We start from the raw sequence: 22,985 nt of genomic DNA on the forward strand, positions 1-22,985 counted from the left end.
CGCTGACCCATAGTGATAATCGACGCTGGCTGTGAATCCTCCCGATGAGATCAATCAGTGATAACAAGTATGAGCGTTCACGCATTCACAAGATAGAACAAGACGCAGAACAAAAAAGGAAATCAAATGTGCAGACCTGGCCGGAATACATCTGACTCTCTAAATCTCGTAATGGCTGTTCCCGCAGATAGAACATTTAGCTTCATTAACGTTTAAGTTCCAAGAAGGTCTGGGCTACTTCCATTCTAGCATCTGCCTTCAGCAAATATTACAGAACAATGCAACCCAGCAACAAAGACATCTAATTTCAGTGAAACTGACAACCTTGAGTAACCAAGGGTCTTATTTGCAGGTCTCTTTTGAGACATTAATTTCCTCCGCAATGTTCTCCAAAACAAATAGCATCTCACCAGGCACACAAAATTCAGATGGCTGGAAAGTGCTCATGAACGGTGACTCATATATACGCCAAAACAGAGGAGAGGAGAACAGAGGTTGCTGTTCCCACGTCTCCTCAGACAGACAGGCAAGACAAACAACATTAGTCACACTATCTAAACATCCACACCACCATTATTCTCAAGACTGCGTGAGCCAGTCGAGCCCAACCCCTCCCCCAGACCCATCCAACAACCTCGACGCCCCTGCACGGCACTCCTACTGTATCATCCCCAGGAACGAGTGCTTCCCTGCAGGGTCTTCTCTGAGTCCATTAGTGATGGAGAGCCACTTCCAGCCCAGCAGCAGCAGCAGCGCTGGCTCCCTGGGCTGTGAGGATGGTCCGTGGTGGAGGGCCGCGAGGCTGAGAAATGGCTCTAACAGCTGGAGGGCCCCACGGCCCCTGGTAGTCATCTGGAAAATGCCTCAGAGCAGAGAGGAGAAGCCCCTCTAACCCGGGGGTCAGCAGGCCTGGGCTGGGTAGAGTAGGAGGGGTGTGTGTGTGTGTGTGTGTGTGTGTGTGTGTGTGTGTGTGTGTGTGTGTGTGTGTGTGTGTGCGTGCGTGTGTGTGCGTGTGCATGCGCATGTCTATCTGTGTGTGTGGCAGGCTGTGCAGCGTTCTATATTGGCCTTTTTTGAGGTGAGCTGGGGGGGGGGGTCTGGAGGGAGGCCACCTGGGCAGCAGTACACCCTACCCCCGTCTCCCCGGCCTCTGGACAACCCCGGAGACGTGCCCCCTCCACCCGCTCCCCCGGAGACGCGGCCGACCCTTTCCAAGGGCTTCACAGAGCTTACTCGGTGCTTCTAATTAATTAGGAATGTGGAGGCAGAGAAGGGAGCATTATTAATTACTGGTCTAAGCCCAGAAATAATTGGAGTGTCGGAGAAGGTAATTCAAAATAGGGGAGCTCTGTCCAGAAAGCTTGGTCAGCAATAGGTTGTTAAAAGGCCCGGGCTCTGGACAAAGACGAGCTCCCGTTTCCAGGCAGCTCTTTGTGGCTAATGATTTCCAGCCTAGCATGGCACTCTGGGCCGGCAGCGACAGGAGAGGACGATAAGCTTCGGGCAAAGCGCGCCTCCCTGCCTCCTTTTAGTCAGTGATAAGATTAAAAGCACCTGGACTGTATGTGTGTGTGTGTGTGTGTGTGTGTGTGTGTGTGTGTGTGTGTGTGTGTGTGTGTGTGTGTGTGTGTGTGTGTGTGTGTGTGCGTGTGTGTGTGTGCGCGTGTGCGCGTGTGCGCGTGTGCGCGTGTGTGTGTGTACAGGTGATCCATTTGTCTCTGTAGCCTCTGCCACGGAGGTCAGGGGAGACATAGCTGTGTTCCCCACGCTTCAACAGCTCCAATCACCGCTGTGTGTTAGTGAGACCCACATCCTGCCTGTCTCTCCTGCCCCCTCCTCCACTCTATTTCCTGGTCCGTCTCTCTCTCTGTGGCCCCGGTTAACAGGTCACTGGCCAGCGTGATAGCATGCGGCGGGGCCGGAGGACATTTGTTGACAGGTCGGATCCCATCTCTGTCTCTCTCTCTCTCTCTCTCTCTGTCTATCTGTCCCTCGGTCACTGTCTCTCTGTCTCTCTCTGTCCCTCTATCTATCTGTCCCTCTGTCTCTGTCGATCTGTCTCTGTGTCCCTGTCTATTTGTCTCTCTGTCTCTGTCCCTTTGTCTCTATTTAGCTGTCTCTCTATCTTTGTCCCTGTCTGTCTGTCTGTCTGTCTGTCTGTCTGTCTGTCTGTCTGTCTGTCTGTCTGTCTAGGTCTCTATGTCTCTCTGTATCTGTTTCTCTTTCTGTGTCTGTCTCTCTCTCTCTCTCTCTCTCTCTCTCTCTCTGTCTCTCTCTCTCTATATATATCTGTCTCGGTTTCTCTGTCTGGCTGTCTGGCTGTCTGACTGTCTGTCAGTCTTAGTCTCTGTCCCTCTGTCTCTGCGCCTCTGTCTCTCTTCCTCTGTCTATCTGTTTCAGTCTCTGTCCCTTTGTCTCTGTCCCTCTGTCTCTATCTCTCTTCATCTGTATCTGTATCTCTGTCTTAGTCTCTGTCTATCTGTCTCTGTCTCTCTGTCTGTCTGGTGGTGGCAGTCAGTCCCTAATGAGATATCATCTGGCTATGATTTCTGGGGCGAAGCAGAACAGATTTAACAAGCATCCATATGTAGTACCCTGGCAGCACGCAGAATGTTACGACCACAGACAAGCTCCACACCCTCCCCCCCTCCCCCCCTCCCCTTCCCGCACTTCACTCTTTTTCCTTCAAGACAAGAGTTGGGTTCGTTACCATGGAAACAGGAGCTTTAATAAAGGTCTGAAGAAGTAAGTGGCTCACATGCATCCAGCGTTCACCTGAAAGCTCTGCTCCAGTGGCGATGGACCAGAGGTGTCGTTTGGGTATGGCAAGCTATGGCATATGACTTCTAGATACCTTTTAATTTTTAATCTCAAATATGTTTTGTCATTTTATGGGATTCTCTCCGCTCAACACATATAAATTAATAATTAATGTAGAAAGAAGCACTTTGTTTGCACCGCACCTCGTGACCTCGCGTGACACAACGCCTGAAAGAAAGTTTGAACAAATTAAGTTTGCGGGCAGAATTGAAACCCAACAGAACAAGCACAGAGTTGACTTAACACTGGAGCTGAGATAAGGGCTTCTCAGCCTCCTTGTTTTATTCCAGAGTTAATGACTAGAGAGAGAGAGAGGATTTGGTACACTTCAGTGTCTCTGAGCCGGATTACCTATTCAACTATTACACACGTGTGTGGTTCAGTAACGAAGGACAATAACTCCACTAAGGAGGTCTCACAGATGTCACTTTGTCGATTTGTTCTGGACAGGGAGGATTATTTGTGTGACGTCTTTGGTGTGCTCTGATCCCTGACCCCGGTGAAATGTCTGTTCCTGTCTCTGTCCAGGACTCCTCTCGGAGTCAGCGGGATGTCTTCATCATGACGAAAGCGCTTCGTTCTCCGACGGCAGAACAGCGCAGAGGAGAGGTCTGGATAACATGATGTGTGAACTACAACTGCCTGACCCCGACGTCTGGAACTGCCCCAGGACAGATATAGTGTCATTGTTCCAGAGTCCAGGTGGCTTTGAGTGCAGGTCCAGGGCCAGGGCCAGGCCAGGTCCAGGTCCAGGTCCAGGTCCAGGTCCAGGTCCAGGTCCAGGGCCAGGTCCAGGTCCAGGTCCAGGTCCAGGTCCAGGTCCAGGTCCAGGGCCAGGGCCAGGGCCAGGGCCAGGTCCAGGCCAGGTCCGCCTAACTCTGAGGAAGCACATTCTGCGCTCTGTCTCCGTCCTGGGATTATGGTCTGCACTCTTCTTCCCTTGTCCTCCTCTCAGGATCCACAAGATGGACGACCTCCACTACACCCAACGCCCCCAGGCATGAGGCTAAATCCTGTGATGAGTGCAGTGACACCCCCAGTGCAGGCATCCAAGACCGGCCTCCATTCGGCGGAGGAGACCCCAGTGTCCAACTGATGATCTTTCAGTCCATTAGTAAAGGAAACGGGTACGATGGCTGTGCTGCCGGCCCAGTCCGGGGCCCCTCCGGAGTAGCGGTCATGGTCCATTACTCTGCTGAGGCGCCTGAAGGCCAAGGGAGCACACCAGATCCTTTTAACCCTGCAGCCATGGCCACTGAGCCGTGGGAGCTCTCCTAACAGCCTGGCCACAGAGCCTGCACCCATAGCTGCCCCCTCCCGTGCCTAGTCTGTGCTGGTTCTGCAATCCAGGATGCTTCTATGGGCCTCTGAGGAGCAATTATGAAGCTGGAGATGTGCGCTGACGGTATGAAGAAGCGTAACAGTTGAAAACATTGTTTTAACAGGCTCAGCTGGATTCAAGGTACTTAGAACATCGTTTATTCCTGCCTGTCTGCAAGAGAACCAGTTCACCCCACTTGTTGTTTTTGTCAGCATAAGAATGTTTGTGTGCGTGTTTGTGTGCGTGTTTGTGTGCGTGTCTGTGTGTGTGTGTGTGTGTGTGTGTGTGTGTGTGTGTGCATGTATGTGTGTGTGTGTAACAGGAAATGTTGTCCAGCTGCAAACTGAGAAAGAGAACATACATCTGTGGTTTTGATTTAAGTAATTTCATTTGACAATTTTTTTCTTGCCAATATTTGGCCATGTTTGAACAACTGGTGTTCATCAGAACCACAGACCCGACTGGCCAAGAACCTCAGACAGGAGCCCCTCACTCCATGTCAGCACTAAAGATGTTCAGGTTCAGGTTCTGGCTGTCGCGCCGGAATCTCTGGACTGATTCCCTCCCTCACTCCACATAATCTGTCCACCTAAAACCCAACTCCAAGTCATGCATCAGCATTAGTTTTGACCTGATACGCATGTTTTAATTGTATTTGCTCCATTTGTACATGTGCTTAACAGCCTGCTTAACAAACCCACAGCTCCAGACAGAGCGTGAGAGTCTACAGTTTAAGAACTCCACGTCCTCCACTTCACCCTGCAGCACCAGTGATTAGCTATTGTTCTTCAGCCTGACTGCTACAGTAGAAGCTACAGTTTGTCAAATGAAGCTTTGGAACGCTTGGAGGACTGTCCATCAAAGCCTTCCCATCATGCAATGCTTATTAGTAGGTCCCAGACTGACCCTGTTCTGTATTTGTTCCTCTTGGCACAGTGGTTCACTGCATACTGTATGTTTAATGGTAACGGACAATGATGACAGCCATCTTGGATGAGGGCATGTGCCTGGTGCATGGGAATCCTACTCTGGAGCTGCTTTCCACCCCAGCTGATCACAGGGAAAGAGAACATTCCAGACTGCAAATGAGGCTGAAGAAAATTTGGCTATATGCTAGCCAGCCTTCCTCTGAAGGCTGCCAGCACAGAACAAAATCACCACCTGGGCAGAAACCTGAACATTACCGTACCTTGGAAATGTAGATTTCATTTAAATATTTTCACAGCAGGATAACTATAAAAAATGTGTCAAAGTGCTGATGCCGCCTAAAAGGTTTGTTCCAGACATGGCAGGTGGAATGTACATTAATATGATAGTGTGTGTGAGATGGAGAGTTTAAGGTTGGCTCTGGCAAACGAATCCTCTTTTACTCTCTCCTTCTCTCTCTCTCTCTCTCTCTCTCTCTCTCTCTCTTTCTCTATCACCCAGCGACAGCTCTGGTTGTTCCAGGCTGTTCAAGCGTGGCAGCAGTGCTGGGTGGAGAACATATTGTTCCATCAATCAAACCCATTCTTCTCACCCAACAGAGACCAACGGCTGCCTGAGACCCTGTCCAGTGTGTCATCATATCCCGGTGACAAGTACTCATACTGTAGCTACTTTACCTGGGGCTCTCTCTCCTGAGGCATGGGCGCTCTCTGTTCCCCTTACTGACAGCAAGTTGATCATATACTAATAGACAAAGCATGGCGTCCATTATCCCTTTACACTATCCAGGAAGATCAAATGGATGAAGGAGAGGCAGGAACATGAAGAAGGATGTGTGTTTCCAGAGGTGTGTAGCAGAGGGAAAGAGAGAGAGAGAAGCAGAGGGAGAAAGAGAGAAGGAGAGAAAGAGGGAGTAGCAGAGAGAGAGAGTAGCAGAGAGAGAGTAGCTGAGAGAGAGGGAGTAGCAGAGAGAGAGTAGCTGAGAGAGAGGGAGTAGCAGAGAGAGCAGAGAGTAGCAGAGGGAGAGAGAGGGGGGGAGTAGCACAGAGAGAGTAGCAGAGAGAGAGGGAGTAGCAGAGAGAGAGAGTAGCAGAGAGAGAGAGTAGCAGAGAGAGAGGGAGTAGCAGAGAGAGAGTAGCAGAGAGAGGGAGTAGCAGAGAGAGAGAGTAGCAGAGAGAGAGAGTAGCAGAGAGAGAGGGAGGGGGGGAGTAGCACAGAGAGAGTAGCAGAGAGAGAGTAGCAGAGAGAGAGGGAGTAGCAGAGAGAGAGTAGCAGAGAGAGAGGGAGGGGGGGAGTAGCACAGAGAGAGTAGCAGAGAGAGAGTATCAGAGAGAAAGGAAGTAGCAGAGAGAGATGGGGGGGTGTAGCAGAGGAAGTAGCAGAAAGCGGGAGTAGCAGACAGAGAGAGAGTAGCAGACAGAGAGAGAGTAGCAGACAGAGAGAGAGTAGCAGAGAGAGAGAGAGAGTAGCAGAGAGAGAGAGTAGCAGAGAGAGAGGGAGGGGGAGTAGCAGAGAGAGAGAGAGAGAGCTCCACACTAGCGGAGTGCGAGATACACATTCTCACCATCGCTGCAGTGTGTCACCCCACTTGGCCGTAGCCCTGGGCACCACATATGTCATTGCTTTGTACTCCAGAAATGGCCCATTTCAAAGCCAGCCAGCGTCTGTGTGTAGCCAAAGGGGATAAAGGGACACTTACTCATTTTTGTGCAGCACCAGAAGCAGCTGGACATCTTCCGTCTCTATCAACACCTTCAGAGATGAGGGATGCGTCTGGAAACACAACGGAGGGACAGAGAGGGCATATGTGGAAGCAGATCAAGATCACAGTCAACTAGATGCACCTGGGGTCTTTCTGGTGATAGACAGGGGCGATAGCAGCCCATTGAACTTCACATTTTTACAGTCAAACTTTGATTAGTTTCATATTGAAATCTGGCACAAAAAAAACATTCAGCACATGGAAGTGGTGCTGGTGGATTCAGATCAACATGTTATGTAGTCTGTAGTCTCTAGTCTGGAGTCAAGCACCACAAAACATGGGCAGAGGGGCATAGCCAGCGCGTTACCTTTCAAATCCAGCTGCATTTGATTTGAACATTATATCATCAGGACAGTATAGTCGGGACTAAATGAAAATCTCATTTAGATAATACACTTTGTTGTTTGTGTAATAAAAACCTCTGTGAAGTGAGAGCTAATGTTGAAGAAAGTCCAAGTGAATTGTACCATGATATGCTACCGACAGCTCGCTATAGTGCAGAAAGTGTGCAGATTACTGTTTTCAAATGATGAGAGTTGTTTTAAATCCTTCTGAACTTACTTTGGTGTCTTAGAACAAGAGCTCAGGGGATTAGTTGAATGTTTCTATTCTATTTGACCTAATCCTGCCAGAAGCCCAGACTCTCAACATCCCTCAGAATGAGTCTGCTTTGAAGTCAAGGTAGGTGACACATCTCTCTCTCATACACACTCTCTCTCTCTTACACATAGTCTGTCACCCACATACACACACACACACATGCACACACACACACACACACACACACACACACACACACACACACACACACACACACACACACACACACACACACACACACACACACATCCAGTGGGGTTGAGAGTGGGTCAGTAACCCCAGCCAAGGCCACTGCCTTGTGGTTAAAGTCATCCACCCCCTCTGGAGCAGATCTGTCAAGTGGATCATAAGTGGATATGGAAGCACAGCACTTTAGTTTAACAGCTCTTCATTGTTGCACAAGCAAGGATGAACTGGCCACTCATCCCGGCCAGAGTAATCCTGCAGAGACAGGCGATACCTATGAATTTAATGCACTGATTTTCTTGACAACTGTAATCACTTTGTCTAGACAAAAAAAAAGTTTTAATCTGTATCAAATTAAACAACCTAATCCCACCATTATAAGACTGATGGTGATTCACTGCTACATGCCTATTCCTCCCGGCTTGAGCCAGTGTGTTTTTTTCTCAGTAAAGAATATCCCGAAGTAACCCACACACCTTTCTGCTACGGGGAGCCAGGAAAAATGAATTTACCAATGAATAGACTCAATAACAGAGCGCAGAAACTCAAGCCCTGTTTTTAAGTATGGCTGGCAGCCACACACACCTTTTTATCAATGTCTGGCACTGTTTCCCCACATACAGCCAAGGATCCCGGATTTCAAACATTTCATTAACATTCCAGTAGGCCGCATCATGTTTCTCCGTCTTCCCTGCCTGAGATGCAGAACACATGTTGGAGTTGTACCGCTTCCCATGTTTGAAATGTGCTGAATTGAACACTTTGATTAGCCCTCAGAAACCACAGCTTTTGAGGAAACAGAGCTCTATTTCTGACTGGGCGCATGTGGATACTGTACCAGTGGGATTTCTGGGTAAAGGTAGGTACTGACATGACTCGTAATAAAACTACATCATACATCTGAAATCAAACTTTACGAAATGATTAAGAGGTCTTATCCACTACTAAAATTCAATGTAATGGGACACTTGATTGTTATTCACCTGTAATTGAAGCAAACTGATTGGTCTCCGATCTTGTCCGACCAATAGGAGAGGTGTTGTCCCGTAGTGTTTCTGCTTGGCCGGGTGCCTATGTTGAGTAGTTGTCTCGAGGGTTCTCCCTGTAAAAACAGAGAAATTACCTGAAAACCAGGGATGTGACGATACATACTAATCACGATACGATTCACGATCACGATATAATCAATAATATAATTAATATTTTTCCTGAGGGATGCATTTTTAAGAGAGCAAATTCCTCAGGACCCCTTCAAAATCAGATAACACATTTAAGCTTTTGGAATAGGAAAAGCATAGAAACAAGCATAGCCTACTCTTAGAAATAGAAACAAGCATAGCCTACTCTTAATTTACAGTCCTTGAGCGCATCCACTGAAGGGCAAGAAAAATTACACTGTGAGTATTTTAACAAGGTAGTTCTTTACATAGAAAGATTTTGAGCATTGGATTTATTGTGTGACCATCCCAGCATTTTCGGTAGCAGTTGACATTCCATATGTATAAAGTTTGAAAGAGGAGATGTTTCCAATGGTGTAAAATCCATTTTGCAACTCCCAATATTGACTGTTTGCCGACTGAAATGATAACCTTGCTAATGAATGGATGAAAACTTGAATGCCTAAAATATAGTTTACCAAGTTACATTTCAATTATGTTGTCGACTAACTAGATTTGCCTCAGTTTGCATATCGCAAAGCATTTTATCAGCTTTTTGTCATGTTTTTGTAACGGAAAGGTAGAGGGGGGGGCGTGGAAGGGAGAGAGCAGTTGAGGGGGGGGGGCAGGGGCGGAGGTCTGGGCTCTCTGAGTGCAAGCCCCTCTAGTTTTTTTGTTTTTTTTTCAGACACTTTCAACAACAGATTCTCCTATTATGAGTAGAGGAGCAGTGTGTTCGTCCCTAACATTGCAATAACCCTGTAATAGAAATTGTCACAGAAACACAATTACTGTATTTGTATTTGACAGATACTGTGGTAGAACATGCAAATAACATATCTTGGACTTGGAAGCTCAACCAACAATTACGGGCTGAAGAGATGAATTCTCATCTCAAACATGATATCTTCCTGTTCTTTCAAAAACTGCTGTTGTCTTCCCTCATTTAGGCTGCCAGTCCATCGGAGCCTGTTTTAGCTCTGACATACCCCTTGATACAACACCACTAATCAATGCTTTCAGACATCAAGGCATGAGAAATGTCTGTTTCTGTGGAAACCATAACCATTGGTGGAGTTCATTTTCATAATTCTCCAGGGGAGAGTGTGAGCGTAGTGAAGCTAGTCGTTGCTTGTGCTGGGGTGATAGCTTCCAGCCAGGTGTCCAGGCAGGACTGGGGGATTATACCCAGACTCTGAGGCATTATTCTGGCCAGTTATCTCCACTCACTCCCAGGTGGTTATACAGTGGCCCAGAGTTGTTGAGAGACATCAAGTCCCCTCACTCCTCAGAACTCCTGGAGCTCCAGCCAATCGTGAGCACATTCACCCCAAAATCCAATATTGACGTGCTCAAGGGTATTGCCTGAGGGTGAGGTGGCACAAACTGTCGCTATCCTGAGTGCGTTGCCACTTAAGTCCATAACACAAACCACATCTCGCTCTAAAAGTCGATCACAGACCAAGACATCCTGCCGTGGGCTGGGGAGGGACCGTGTTCACAGCCCTCAGTAATCTGCTCACCACAGACGGGGGATGTCTGGGTGAAGCAGGACACTCTGAAACAGAGGTTACTGGCACCATTTGCCTCAGGACAAACATCCTAAATCAAATGTTTGTTTGCTCTCACACTAAAACTCTCATCTGGCCATTGCCAAATGGCTGGACTAGTGTTTGTCTGTCTATGAGATGTATGTGGGCTTTAAATAGTTTGTGTGTGGAGGCTTAGAGGAAGTGTATTTCAGGAGGAAGAGGGATGTCAAAGATTTTGCTTCCAGCTTTTCCTTGTTATTTACTCAGTTCGACTCTGTATTACATTTCAAAAAATCTAACTCAGCAGACAAAATTCCTGCTTATCCCTGGCTTTAAGCATCCAGCTCTCTATGCAACACACACGCTGACTCACCAGGAAATTGCTGAGTCTGCCTATTACCCTGCCGTCATAACGAACCCCAGCACTGCTCTCCTGGCGTCTGACCCTTTGTTCCGCCTCCGCTCTGGTGTTCATCAGAGAACTCCCCCAGCAGATAGCCGCAGGCCGGAGGTGACCAGCTCAGCACTCAGCATCACATTCCTGAGCCTGACCAGAACCAAGAACGGGCGGGGAGGACAGGACGCAAGAGATAGAGCAAAGAATACCGCGCACCACCTCCTCCACGGGCCTACAGTACAATGCTGCACTACATCAGAGAAGGGTGGGGGAGAGGGTGAGCGGGGTATGGTGGGGGAGAGGGTGAGCGGGGTATGGTGGGGGAGAGGGTGAGCGGGGTATGGTGGGGAATGCTGAGTGAACCCCCCTTCCCCCCAGACTCCCCCCAAGGGCCCCCTAGAACCACAGGAACATAACAGACACAGGGGGCAGAACTGTCCAAACAGAGCCATCAGATAGCGAGCCCTGAGAACGACCGCGTGACTGATCGACCGAGGGGTCGGGTCAGAAGCCGGGGTCACCGCTTTATGAGTGCGCCTAACACACAGATGGAATGGCCATCACCTCCTCCGCAGCGTGCTCCAGATCCCCTTTGAAGATGAGGCTCACCACCAGGCTGGATTTGGTGCCCCGACATCAAAGCCTGGTTCTGGATTATCCTTTCGTTGACGCGGTGTGGTGTAGAGTTTTAATTAAACCCGCTAAGAAATACTGTAATAGCAGTGGGACTGCTTTCCACGAGCCAGGGAGAGATGATGGCTAAAAAGGCGGAGAGCAGAGGACTGTGGTAGGAGGTAGCGTGTAAGTGGTCTTTGTTTGGTGAGAACGGTATAGGAGCCGCTAGCACCAGTCAGGGACTGGTAAAAATGGCAGCAGAGCCGGAGGAGCTTATTTATACGTTCAATAAAGGCACGTGTAAACAGAGGTCTCAATAAAGCACCCTCAGCCAATGATCAGCTTCCTGTACGCTCCAGTGTACACAAGAGATCTTGTGCTAGGCCTGTTTATATTACCTTAATAAAGTCAATATATATAGTATGTGGGGGTTGAGTTGTGTGTGTGTGTGTGTGTGTGTGTGTGTGTGTGTGTATACATACATGTGCATGTGTGTACGTGTGTGTGTGCCACTCAAAGTAAAGCTCACGCCCACCATAAACAATTCCCAATATAAAATGTATATTCATCTTGAGGGCCTGACTTCAGCAGTAGCTGGCTAGGTATTTGAGATAACAAGAAGAAGCTCCCATTCGTCTTCGGTGACTGGTGTCTCCACACTGCAGCCCCATGTTCTCTCCCCAAACCCCGCATTGCGAGGTAAAGCAACAACATAAGGCTTTATTAAACCCCAGAGTCTGCTTTTCGCAACCGGCAGCATTTCACTGCCTGACAGGCAACTCTGAAATAATGAAGTCATAACAGTGTTTGGGTTCTCACTACAAATGGAAAGCTGTTGCTTTCGTTCATTTGATGAGGGCGTCCCCTGTGGCGCAGAGGGAGGGCCACTGAGGGACATGGGCATACCTGTGGGCGTGTCTTCTATCAGAGCCATGATTGAATCACTGTGGTTCAATAAATCGTGGACCGATGTTGAATTTTTGATCCAACCGTTTGCTTCAATTGGAGAGGTGTGCTGCGAGTGCTCTGTAGGGATTTATGAAGATTGTTCTAATGTTGGCTGATTGACATGCAGATCATGAAACCAATGTGTCTTCAAACAGAATTGGCAAATTATGCTTATTCTAGAAAAATCCTGTTGGGCAGTAGGCTAGAACATTGATGATGATGATGATGATGATTGGTGCTTGAACACAAATGGATGGTGCTCAAAGTCAGGAAGCATAATGCTCTTCTCATCTTCTTTTCTCGACACAATCTTCTCCTCTTCCGCCACCAAGTAAAGCCGGGCTCAGACTACAGGATTTTTCGGCCGATTTATCCCCGATTCACCCCTCCAGACAATCGGAGGAGAAATCTGGTCTGGAACGTTGGTCGGGGCCGATGATCGGCCCAGATTATCTTGTAATGTGAGGGGTTTACAGATCCAATCTTATCCCTCCCAATCGGCTCGCAGACCCATCGGGGCGGCCCCGATAATATCAAACGTTTGATATTTAAGATTATTACGTCCCGACCTTACAAGTGAGACGGCGAGATCAGTGGTTCGTTGCTCCCTCGGGCACGATAAGATCCTGTAGTGTGTGATTTTCAAATCTTGCTGTGTGTGCTTGTTTGAGATGCGCAAGAAGAATATCTGTTAAGATTCTCCTTATGTGCGTGATGTAACCCGATTTCAAAATTGGTTAGGATTTTAAATATCCTGTAGTGTGAGCCCGGCATAAAATGTGGCTGTTAATCTTGGTTTTCCTCCATGGTAAACATCTCAGCCAGTCAGGGGACACTATGTCACCAGCCTGGCGGTCCCTGCGGGAAATGGACAGTCCCTATGGTGGCATCACGCTCATATGAACCACCCACGCACTGCCTGGAACTTGGCTCCCCTCACACAGTGTCAAAAGGTGGCAGTGTTGACGATCGTTCATAGTGGGTTTTATGGGTGGAGCGTTGGGAGCAGGACAGACATTGGGGTCAGGATGACATGTGAGCATCAGCCAAAGTGCAATGCTCCCTCTACTGGTCAAGAAACATTAATGACCAGGGTGCTCTCTCTCTCCTTCTCTATCTCTCTCTCTCTCACACACACACACACACACACAGACGCACGCACACACGCACGCTGCCCCCACCTCTCATATTTAAGTAATTTACTGTAACACCAGCCTGATGTCAGCAGATAATTGGCTATGGGAAATGGATGATCCTGCCACACTAATTCCCCTCGAGTCGGCAGGGGGTCAGTGTCTGCTGTCCAAGAGGAATGGCCTGGTAGAGTAACGTGCCTGATGGGAGATGCTTCCCTGCCCCCCCCCACCCCCCACCCCCCACCCCCGCCCTCTCGTCCCCGGTGGTGGGTGCTCTCCCTGGGGCTTGGCGCCGCATCAGGGTGCCTTGCCACAAAGGCCGGTGACAGTGGGCTTCTGGCAAAGCGCTCGCCGTGCGAAAGCTCGCTAATCTGGCCCCGATGGGGGAGACAGGACTCTGCGACTGCTCTCCGTCATGAGGAACACATGTCTGGCATGCGCTCAAAGTGGAAAAACCTCCAGCTCCATTGGAAAGGGGGTGGGAGTGGGCGGAGAACGCTATCAGACGCCCCACACTTTTTTGTGTACCATAGACAGCTGTGTGGCCGTGTCATCGCTTCAGCCCTGATGCAGTTTCTGAAGGTCAGGTCCATCTTGAATGACACAGGGTGTCATTAAGTAAGTATTAGTGTCATATAATATGGTGTGATACCAAATGAATGCACCATGTTACTGCAATCTGTTCAATGTCAGAGGCATCTGTATGGCACTGAATGGTAAATGGCCTGCACTCATATAGCACTTTTAACCAAAGCACTTTACAGTGGCCTCTCAGTCACCCATTCACACACACATACACACCAATGGCGGCCAGCTGCCATTCAACGTGCCAGCCTGCTCATTGGGAGTCATTTGGGGTTCAGTGTCTTTCCCAAAGACATGCAGACAAGAGGGACGTGCGGACAAGAGGGACAGGCAGGAATCTAACCGCCAACCCTGCGGTCATTGGACGACCCACTCTACCTCTTGAGCCACAGTCTCCCACTAGTCAGGAACCGCAAATCTGTTCTGTTACAGTAGTTAGGTTTGTGAAGGGGAATCAAGCATCTGGGAAGGCTAAAAACCACAGATCTCCCCTCATTTATGGGTAGAGCACTCAGGTTTAGTCAAGCTTCTCCTTTAGCCAAGAGTCTGGTCTGAGCGTGGCAGCAGCTAGCGTACCCTGCTGCTCTGCCTACATCTCTGCACTGGGAACCCTGCCTAAAAGGACTCATAAGTCTTTATGTTGCAGACTGAGCAGGATATCACGGGCACTAGCTAAGCTAGATGTGCTAATTTGCCAGCAATCCTCCAGCTGGGTGTTGACCTGTTGCGTCTCTTCTCACAGAGAAGTGGAGTTTGCATGTTCTTCCCGTGCCTGCGTGGGTTCCCTCCGGGTACTCCGGCTTCCCCCACCATCATAAAGACATGCAACGTATGAATGTGAATGAATGTTGGTGGTGGTCGGAGGGGCCGTAGGCGCTGATTGGGAGCCACGCTTCTGTCAGTCTGCCCCAGGGCAGCTGTGGCTACAGATGTAGCTTACCACCACCGGTATGACTGTGTCTGAATGAATACTGGACTCTGTCATGAAGGGCGCTATATAAATCCAACTTGATTGACTTGGTTGATTGACAGGTCTGGCTAGTCGGCCAGGGCTCAACACTGCTGCAACAGTGCTATTGTTGCGTTCCATTTGTCTGGGAAGTGGTGAGGTGGGAGGTGGGAGAGACGGAGAACGAAGACAACAACAACAGCTCAGAATAAAGATGGACGTTAGCTAGCTTTGTATGCTAAGCTTTGTTTTGCTAAACCAGAAGATAAAACACTATGCGGGCGGTATTTTGCTCATACAAAAGAGGTGCGAACATGTCCTCAGATAACAATTGGAAAATACTGTGTGTACGACTGATTTAATGAGACAAAAATAAGATAGAAATGCTAATAAAACAGTATTACTAGTTACAAAGGGGGCTGCCATCTTGTTCACGACTTGCAGAGCTGGCTGGGGGTAGGGTCGAATGGTTTGATTTCACGAGCTGAGAAAACAAGTCGTGAGGGGCGTTCCAGTTAAAACTGTGAGTAGTAGGCCTATCTCGTGAATCATGACTTCACGAGCTAAATGGAACGCAGCATATATATTTCAGGTCAGGATGGGGAGGGGAAGCCTCGCAGGGCATAGGCTGTGCTCTAGGGCGCTTGATGGATCACCTGCGCGCGTCTCCCTGTGTTCCACATAATGGTGGGTGGGCTCTCTGGACAGCCAGGCCACAGCAGGACACGCCATGAACTCTGAAAGCTGAGGAGTGAGCCGTGTTCCCCCTTGGTACGCACAGTAGGCTAAGCAGAATGTGAAACATGCTTCCTTTCCTCTAAATGTTCAGTTGTCCATGCTTCCAAGCCATTGAGAAATCAAAATGTACGCTTCCTCACAAATTACCAATGAGCCGGGAAACAGGCACTAACAGCTGAAGCCGTTTCCGAGGAGCTCTCTGGCATTCTACACTATTACAGGCTAAGAGTAATCACCACCCAATGTAACAGCAGGTTCTCTCTCTCTCTCTCTCTCTCCCCCTCTCCCTCTTTCTCTTTCTCTCTCCCCCTCTCCCTCTCTGTCTCTCTCCCTCTCTCTCTCTATCCCTTGGTCTCTCTCTCTCCCACTCTCTCCCTCTGTCTCTTTCTCTCTCCTTCTCCCTCTGTCTCTCTCTCTCCCACTCTCTCTCTCTCCCTCTTCCACTGTCTCTCCCACTCTCTCTCTCCCTCTGTCTCTCTCTCCCTCTCTCTCTCTCTCTCTCTCTCTCTCGTGCAGTGAGGGTCAAGAATGTGTTGAGGGTCTGCTGTGTGGTGGCGTGTGAGGTGATCCAGATAGGCCTGCTGACACTGACTGGAGATAGAGAGTTGAGTCAACTTTGACTGTAGATTGGGTTCGGCCAACTCCGACCAGACGCGGGGAGAAGGCCCTGCTGTGTTGAGCTGAACCCTGACCTGTCTGGAGAAGACCCAGCAGGAGGGCTGTGTTGAGCTGAACCCTGGCCTGCCTGGGTGTGAGAGTGTGATGAGAAAGCCAAGAGTCTGCATTGGGTTTCAGCTCGCCTGTTAAACTATGGGGGGGTCAAGCGAGTCCAAGGCAGCCCCGCAGAATTCAGCGCAACACATGTACTGTACAGGTCAGGCTACACAACTGCAGGGCAGCTATTTCCCTCTGTCGTATTAATATCGCAAGTGGAGCAGCAGCTGCTTGGTAAGATAATATGCCCTCGTAACCAACAGCAGTTTGGCCTTGTCTCACTTATCAATCTCGCAATTCTGAAACAGAACCCCGAACGCAAGCGTCGACCACTCTAGAACGAATATCGGCTAAGTGTCCTCGGCTAGATCTACACCTCCAATAGGCAACTATCTCTCTGTGGAAGGCTAAGATTATTTTAACGCACCATACTTCAGCTCTCATTTGTTTCAGACAGCATGGGCTCTCCCGAGGCAGAGAGAGTCATGGTGGCTGAAACAGTGCAGCTGGCGTGTGCATCCGGCCTGACACTACAAGTGTGTCAGCCATCAGAGGAAATCATTCCCAACATGCGACTCCAGCTATAGGACAGAAACATGCATACGAGAAAGAAGGAAAATCAATTGACATGAAAGCACAGTTTTAATCTCTCATAAATGCTGTTTTTTGTATTAAATGTGAAGTAGATTGGTGCCATGGTGCATGGTGTTGCCTTGTCTGTCTTGACAAAGAGGTCCACAGTGGAAACAAGTCTTTGACTTTTCTGTGTTTTTTATCCTCATCAGTTAATGAAGGCCATGTTGTTATTTCTGTCCTATAATTGTGGGTAGTGAAATTACTGTCTTTGTTAACTATCAAACAAATCTAATCCAAAAAAAAGGTGTGAGGAAGACGCATTAGAAAGGACACTGCAGATCGGATCGCACGGATCGCAGCCTCTCTCCGTCTGCAGACGCAACCTTGAGATTTCTGTCAGCAGTGGAAACAGAAGTACAGTGTGAGGTCCATAAAAGGGAGCACTAATGATTTCCACTCATTTCCCTTTTGAGTCAAGGCACAATGCTGTGTTCTCAGCTGTACTTCAGCCTGCTTATAAGCACCTGTTCACGCCACGTTCTCCCAAGGGCATCTCAATCGCTAATGACCCCCGACCAGGTGAATACTTCCTGTCTGGCCGGTGACCAGTCTCTCACAATGGCCTTGATGGGGGTTGATGATCACCTTGTCCCACAGGGAGGGACATGTCAACGCTGTTTCATTTTAATGAACTGTTGATAAATAGATCCAGTCTGCCTCATCCTCCCTCTGTCCTTCTCCTCTGTTAAACTCATTTGTTCCTTGATTAATTCCCTAGATTGGTGTGCCAGACAGGATTGTGGCGGCAGTGTGTCTCTGATGTAGAGAAACAGCCCCTGAACTCACTAGTGACATTTAAGACATCCTCTTGCACTGTTCACCAAAGGCACTTAGCACTGATGGGGTCTGCTGGCCTCCTGGGGTATGAGAGAATCACAGCGGGGGATAAACACTATCACTAACTGAGTTGTGCAGAAAATGTTGGCAGATGATGCAACCTTCATCAGTCAGCCTACATGACAGTTCCAAAATGATCGACCACCAAAGACGCTTCATTTCCCAGAAGTGCCATCAGAACAGACAAAAGCATCTTTCACTAGCAAAATCTAAGCATCTCTGCTAAGAACTCATTAGAAACACGGAAAAGTGTGTTCCATCATGTCTGCAGAGCTGCGGGGAACATCAGCACAGTTTCTGATATGAAACTCTACTTTATTGTAGGATACAATGTCCACACAGACTATAGCCTACTTTTCAGGCTGCTGGTGCAGTGATAAGTCTCAAATTAGGCTGCACTCAAAAAAGAAAGTAAAATTCAAAATTAGAAACTAATGTATACGTTATACAGTAGGCTACCTTCAATCAATTCTGGCATCACATTCAACAGCTTCCGACTTGCCATAATATATTCTCATCTCAATGTGGATGGTAAAATAAGTAGGCTTTTCTTACATAAACATTGTAATTAAATTATCGTAATGACACAGACAGTGCATGCAATCCATGCGAGAGACAAATTGTCTCTAATGAATGACACCACGAAGGGATACCTTGTTGTGGTTTATTTAAAATGAACAAAATATAAATAAATATTATACAAATAAAAAAGAGAGATAGAAGAAATTCATAATCGATCTTCAATTCTTACCTTCAGTGGGCTTGGAGCATATTGCGATTGATAAAGCGTTAAGTGCTGTCAAAAATGCAAACTTCAAACAGCGCCGGTTGCTCATGTTGCCCGGCAAGGGATGGCAGGACGATCCAAATGTATCACGGCAGCACAACCATAATATAGTTACAGTTGAACAGCTGATGTGCAAGACCTAGTTTACTTCCTGAAATATGATCAAGCATGAGACCGTTAGAAATCCTTAACAGCCCGCTACTCCCCTCCAACTCCACTCATGCAGGCTACTTTCCATTCAATTATGTGAAAAGCGCGCGTTTCAAGTGTGAAAACGGACTATGTTTAACTATATAAAAAAATAAATGATAGTCTAAGACATTGATGGAAGTGTAATCTCCACAGACAAGGCATCAGTTTCAAAGCAATTACAGGCGAATAGAACTGTTGTCTTCTACGAGCGTGACCATGTGCGTCGCTGAAGCGTTCCTCAAGGTCCTAAAGCGGCACTCGTCTTGCTCTCTTCCCATGTCTGATGTACTGTAGCCTGCTCACAGCCCACTGTAGACTCACAGCCCATAGTATAGCCTGAATAGGATATGATTTTATCTGAATAATGCCAGACATAACCTCTCCAGCAGCAGCAGACGTAATTATAGCGGCATGGTTTATTCATTTACAGTAGGCTACCATAAAGATATAGACACGTGAAAGCACTTATGCTACGGTTGGTTTGTGAAAACTACTTTACTGCAAATGATCTCACCAGTCCATCCTGGCACCGTGAATTGTCTAGAAAGTGTTAATAGCCAGCAATAATTAACCTTTTTCTTTTTTGTGGGTTCAAGGAATTGCTAATTTGAATATTAACCATTCGCATATTGGCCAACTATATCACTGGGGAATGGCGAGATGGCACACAGCCCAGTGGATGGATTGTTCTCATATAGTCATGGCTTGTTCACATACTGTGGGTTTTGTGTCTGCAGTGCGCAATGCGCCACAGGCCTACATGGCTCTTTTGAAAGGGAAAGCAGGTGGACAATGGGCAGACGTCCATGCAGGCAAGTGTGTCCAATAAGCTTCATCATAGACGGAGAATTCCTAGTCTCCCAAGAGAACAGCTGACACACCTGATATGCCTAGCAGTACACGCTTAGGGTGAAATTGGCTCCACAGTAGACTACAGGGTAGCAAGGGAACGCCGCGCTATTCTGACATATCCTCAAGCTCATCAAAGTCAGCATTAAAAATGAATGTGGAGAGAACTGCATCGCGAATAGGCCTACTGACAGTCTCTCGGGATTGTGATGAGACTTGATTGAAAAGCTGCAGCTTTTGCATATTTCCTGACACCGAATGAAGGAGGGAGGATGATGATGCGTATGGGAAACTAGCCTCGCGTTATTCGCTTGGTTTCCGGTCTAGAGCCCACTAGTATTCTGTCACACATATGCCGAATCTAGCAGCCTAGTCTCACCAGTCGCTACAACTTAGAATAAAACACGGACATACCAAATGAAGTAGCCTATTCCAGAAGTTCTTTCCACATCTCATCGTACGTTTATGGGTAGGCTTGTTTTTAGACAGGCCGGAAACCACAACTGCAAAGCAAATAGGCCCCAGGCTAATGGAAAACAGGGAGCAGACATTATCATCTGACCATCATTCTGTCCGCTGGTCACACTGGTTCTCTAGTTATTTTGCTCTATGACAAACAGCAACCAAGGTGACTTTCAAAGTTTATTTATTGTCGTACAGTTTACACACAACACACATGTGCAATGGGCGGCCACACAGAACACACACGCATGCTGAAGTGGTTGCCTATTCTATTTGTCTTGTGCCTCTTATCCGTGTTGTCCTTCCTCCAAGAGCAGCCAGCAGCAGTGGGGATGGCGCCCTGTGACCAAGTCCAAGAGATCATGTCCATTCTTGGTCAGGGACGGAGAGGAGAGCGATCTGCTGTTCTTCTGCGTGTTTTTATATATTGAGGATCTTTATGGAGGAAACCCATGTGAGCAAGTTTATTCAAAGTCATTACTACCTGAGTGCAGGCTGTGCAGTTTCAGTACAGTTAAGTGAAACATTTTCATAAAACTGGCAACATCACGTCTTGGACAGAAATTATATATAGCTCAAACATTTTTTTGAGAACAAAAAAGACAACATTCAAAGACATTTGAATGACATCTTAGGACTACAAATGCATTCTGAATAGCTGGCCCAGAAGACAAAATCTGTTTTATTTTTTATTTATTGAAAATCTGAAAACAAAGACTAAGAACAAAAGCACTAAAGGTGAGCATTCTGCAATCTAGAACCAGTGAAATAAATAGGCTAAAAGCATTACCATGCAGCTCTTAATGAAAATATTACTCATTTCTAAACATACTGTATGCACACAAACAGAGAGAGACAGATAGACACACATGCACACAGTAAGAGACAGTCTTTCATTTCCTTGTAGAACAAGTCAGTTTAGCGGATGTAGATTCAAAACAATTTATACTAATTTGCCAGCTCTCGGGCATAAAAACAAATAAACATGTAATAAAAACAATAAATGAAAGAATCTCATTTGTGGTTTATTCCAAGTAAAAACAGACATTTCTTTTTGGATTCATACTCAAAGTGCCTTAGCATTCAGAGTTCACGTTTACAGTGGAGTGTAACAGACCAATAGAAATCTGCAATGACAGCTTGTCCCATAATGAGAAACCTTTAGACAAAGCACCCTTTCTAACCAGCACTGACCATTAGCATGGGAATTCCCAATGAAGGGTAAAATTCCTCCAGCTCCCTCATAGCTGGAGTGATGAGGTCCAGTTGGCCCTGCGGACCGTCTGGTTGTCAGTGGCAGAATGAGTTCCACTCGTATGGTGAATATAATATTATCATAAGGCCTAGGTTTGGAGGCCCTAAAATTATATTCTTTCATAGGGCCCAAAATTGCGAATGGCTCCCCTGTTAGAGGATGTTCATGTAACCGTGTGACAAAGTGTCCTTGTGAGTCCCAGGTAGTAGTAGCGACTAGCGAGTGGTTGGTTAAACTCACACTCGCAAGTGTTAGCGTGTTAACCCGTCCACCTCACAAGCGTAGTTTGTTGGTGTGAATTCTGCCCTGGGTCATCCCTTAACACGGGTTACATTAAGTACACAGCAAATATGATGAATACAAAAGCTTTTTCATAATGAATGATAAGACAATTAAATCGGGAATGTGAAGACAAGATAATATATATATTTATGATTCAACTTCAACGAAACAAATCATGATTAAGCCCATGAAAAGATGCATGACTATCATGGTATATGGTAAATGGGCTGCACATATATGTAACTTTTATCCAATGCGCTTTACAATAAAGGCATCTCATTCAACCATTCACACACACATACACACACCAATGGCGGCTGCTGCCATGCAAGGTGCTAGCCTACTCATTGGAAGCAATTTGGGGTTCAGTGTCTTGCCCAAGGACACTTCGACAATAGGAGGAGCCGGGATTCGAACCGCCGATCCTATGATCATTGGACGACCCATTCTACCTCCTGAGCTACTGCCGCCCGGGTTTATCATTTGTAATAACGCTGTCATTGTGTGGCTAATCATAGTGTTGTTGTTCAGCGGTTCTCCTCTCTTAGGTGAGTCCGTAGTGTAGAGCAGGCGAGTAGAGAGAACACGTCTCATTATGAAGTTCACACCCAGCCTCACTCAGTCATTGGCCCTTTGTAGAACCTGATCCAAGAGTTTCTACAAAGCAAGCACATTTCACACACTCAGAATACATTGGCTGTATTATAGATCACCGTCCTATCCACCTGCTGGAAACGGTCCCATCAGATGAAAGACCAATCCACACCCTTTCACCTCTGCTATCTGCCGGGCCCGCTGGGTTTGGACCGGCCCGGGGCCCTACCCAGTCACATCCTTCAGGTTTCCAGTGCACCGTGCCAGGATGTGCTCTGGAGCTGAAGCATAGCCTGCTTCCCTGTGTTATCGCAGGCAGCAGCGCTCACTGTGGGTGTGAATGTGTGGGTGCGTGTGGAGTGCCTGCCTGCCTGCTTGCCTGCCTGTGTGTGGGTGGGGGGGGGGGGGGGCTCCCAGTCTGCAGCTGAATGAACGGAGGCACTGGTCTGGAGGCTCTTTTGTTCCACCCTCAACACTGGCCTCATACACTGGAGTACAATGAGAGTGTTCACAGTTAGCCATAATGAGAGAGAGATGGGGAGAGAGAAACAGAGAGAGAGAGAGATTGGGAGAGAGGGAGAGAGAAAGAGAGAGCACTGGACTGTGACGCCTGACTTGATTTAATTTTTCCAAGGAGACATTTCATTAATAACCATGCAGCCTATAGCAAACAACAACAGACATGGGAAGTGAGGAATGAACAC

At 47.6% G+C, this 22,985-nt stretch overlaps 1 protein-coding gene across 1 annotated transcript in view; it reads right to left on the reverse strand.

Moving 5' to 3' along the window:
• The window catches only part of LOC311323761 (uncharacterized protein), a gene marked incomplete at both ends in the record, with an annotated part of 97,066 nt that overhangs the window by 60,587 nt on the left and 13,494 nt on the right, over positions 1-22,985 (reverse strand). Inside the window, 2 exons of the mRNA XM_084456060.1 lie at positions 6,768-6,841; positions 8,600-8,718. Of these exons, the coding sequence (XP_084312186.1) occupies positions 6,768-6,841; positions 8,600-8,718 (193 nt within the window). The remainder of the gene's footprint in view (positions 1-6,767; positions 6,842-8,599; positions 8,719-22,985) is intronic.

The sequence above is a fragment of the Borostomias antarcticus genome (assembly GCF_949987555.1).
Source record: "Borostomias antarcticus genome assembly, chromosome: 22".
NCBI classification, from domain to species: Eukaryota; Metazoa; Chordata; class Actinopteri; order Stomiiformes; family Stomiidae; genus Borostomias; species Borostomias antarcticus.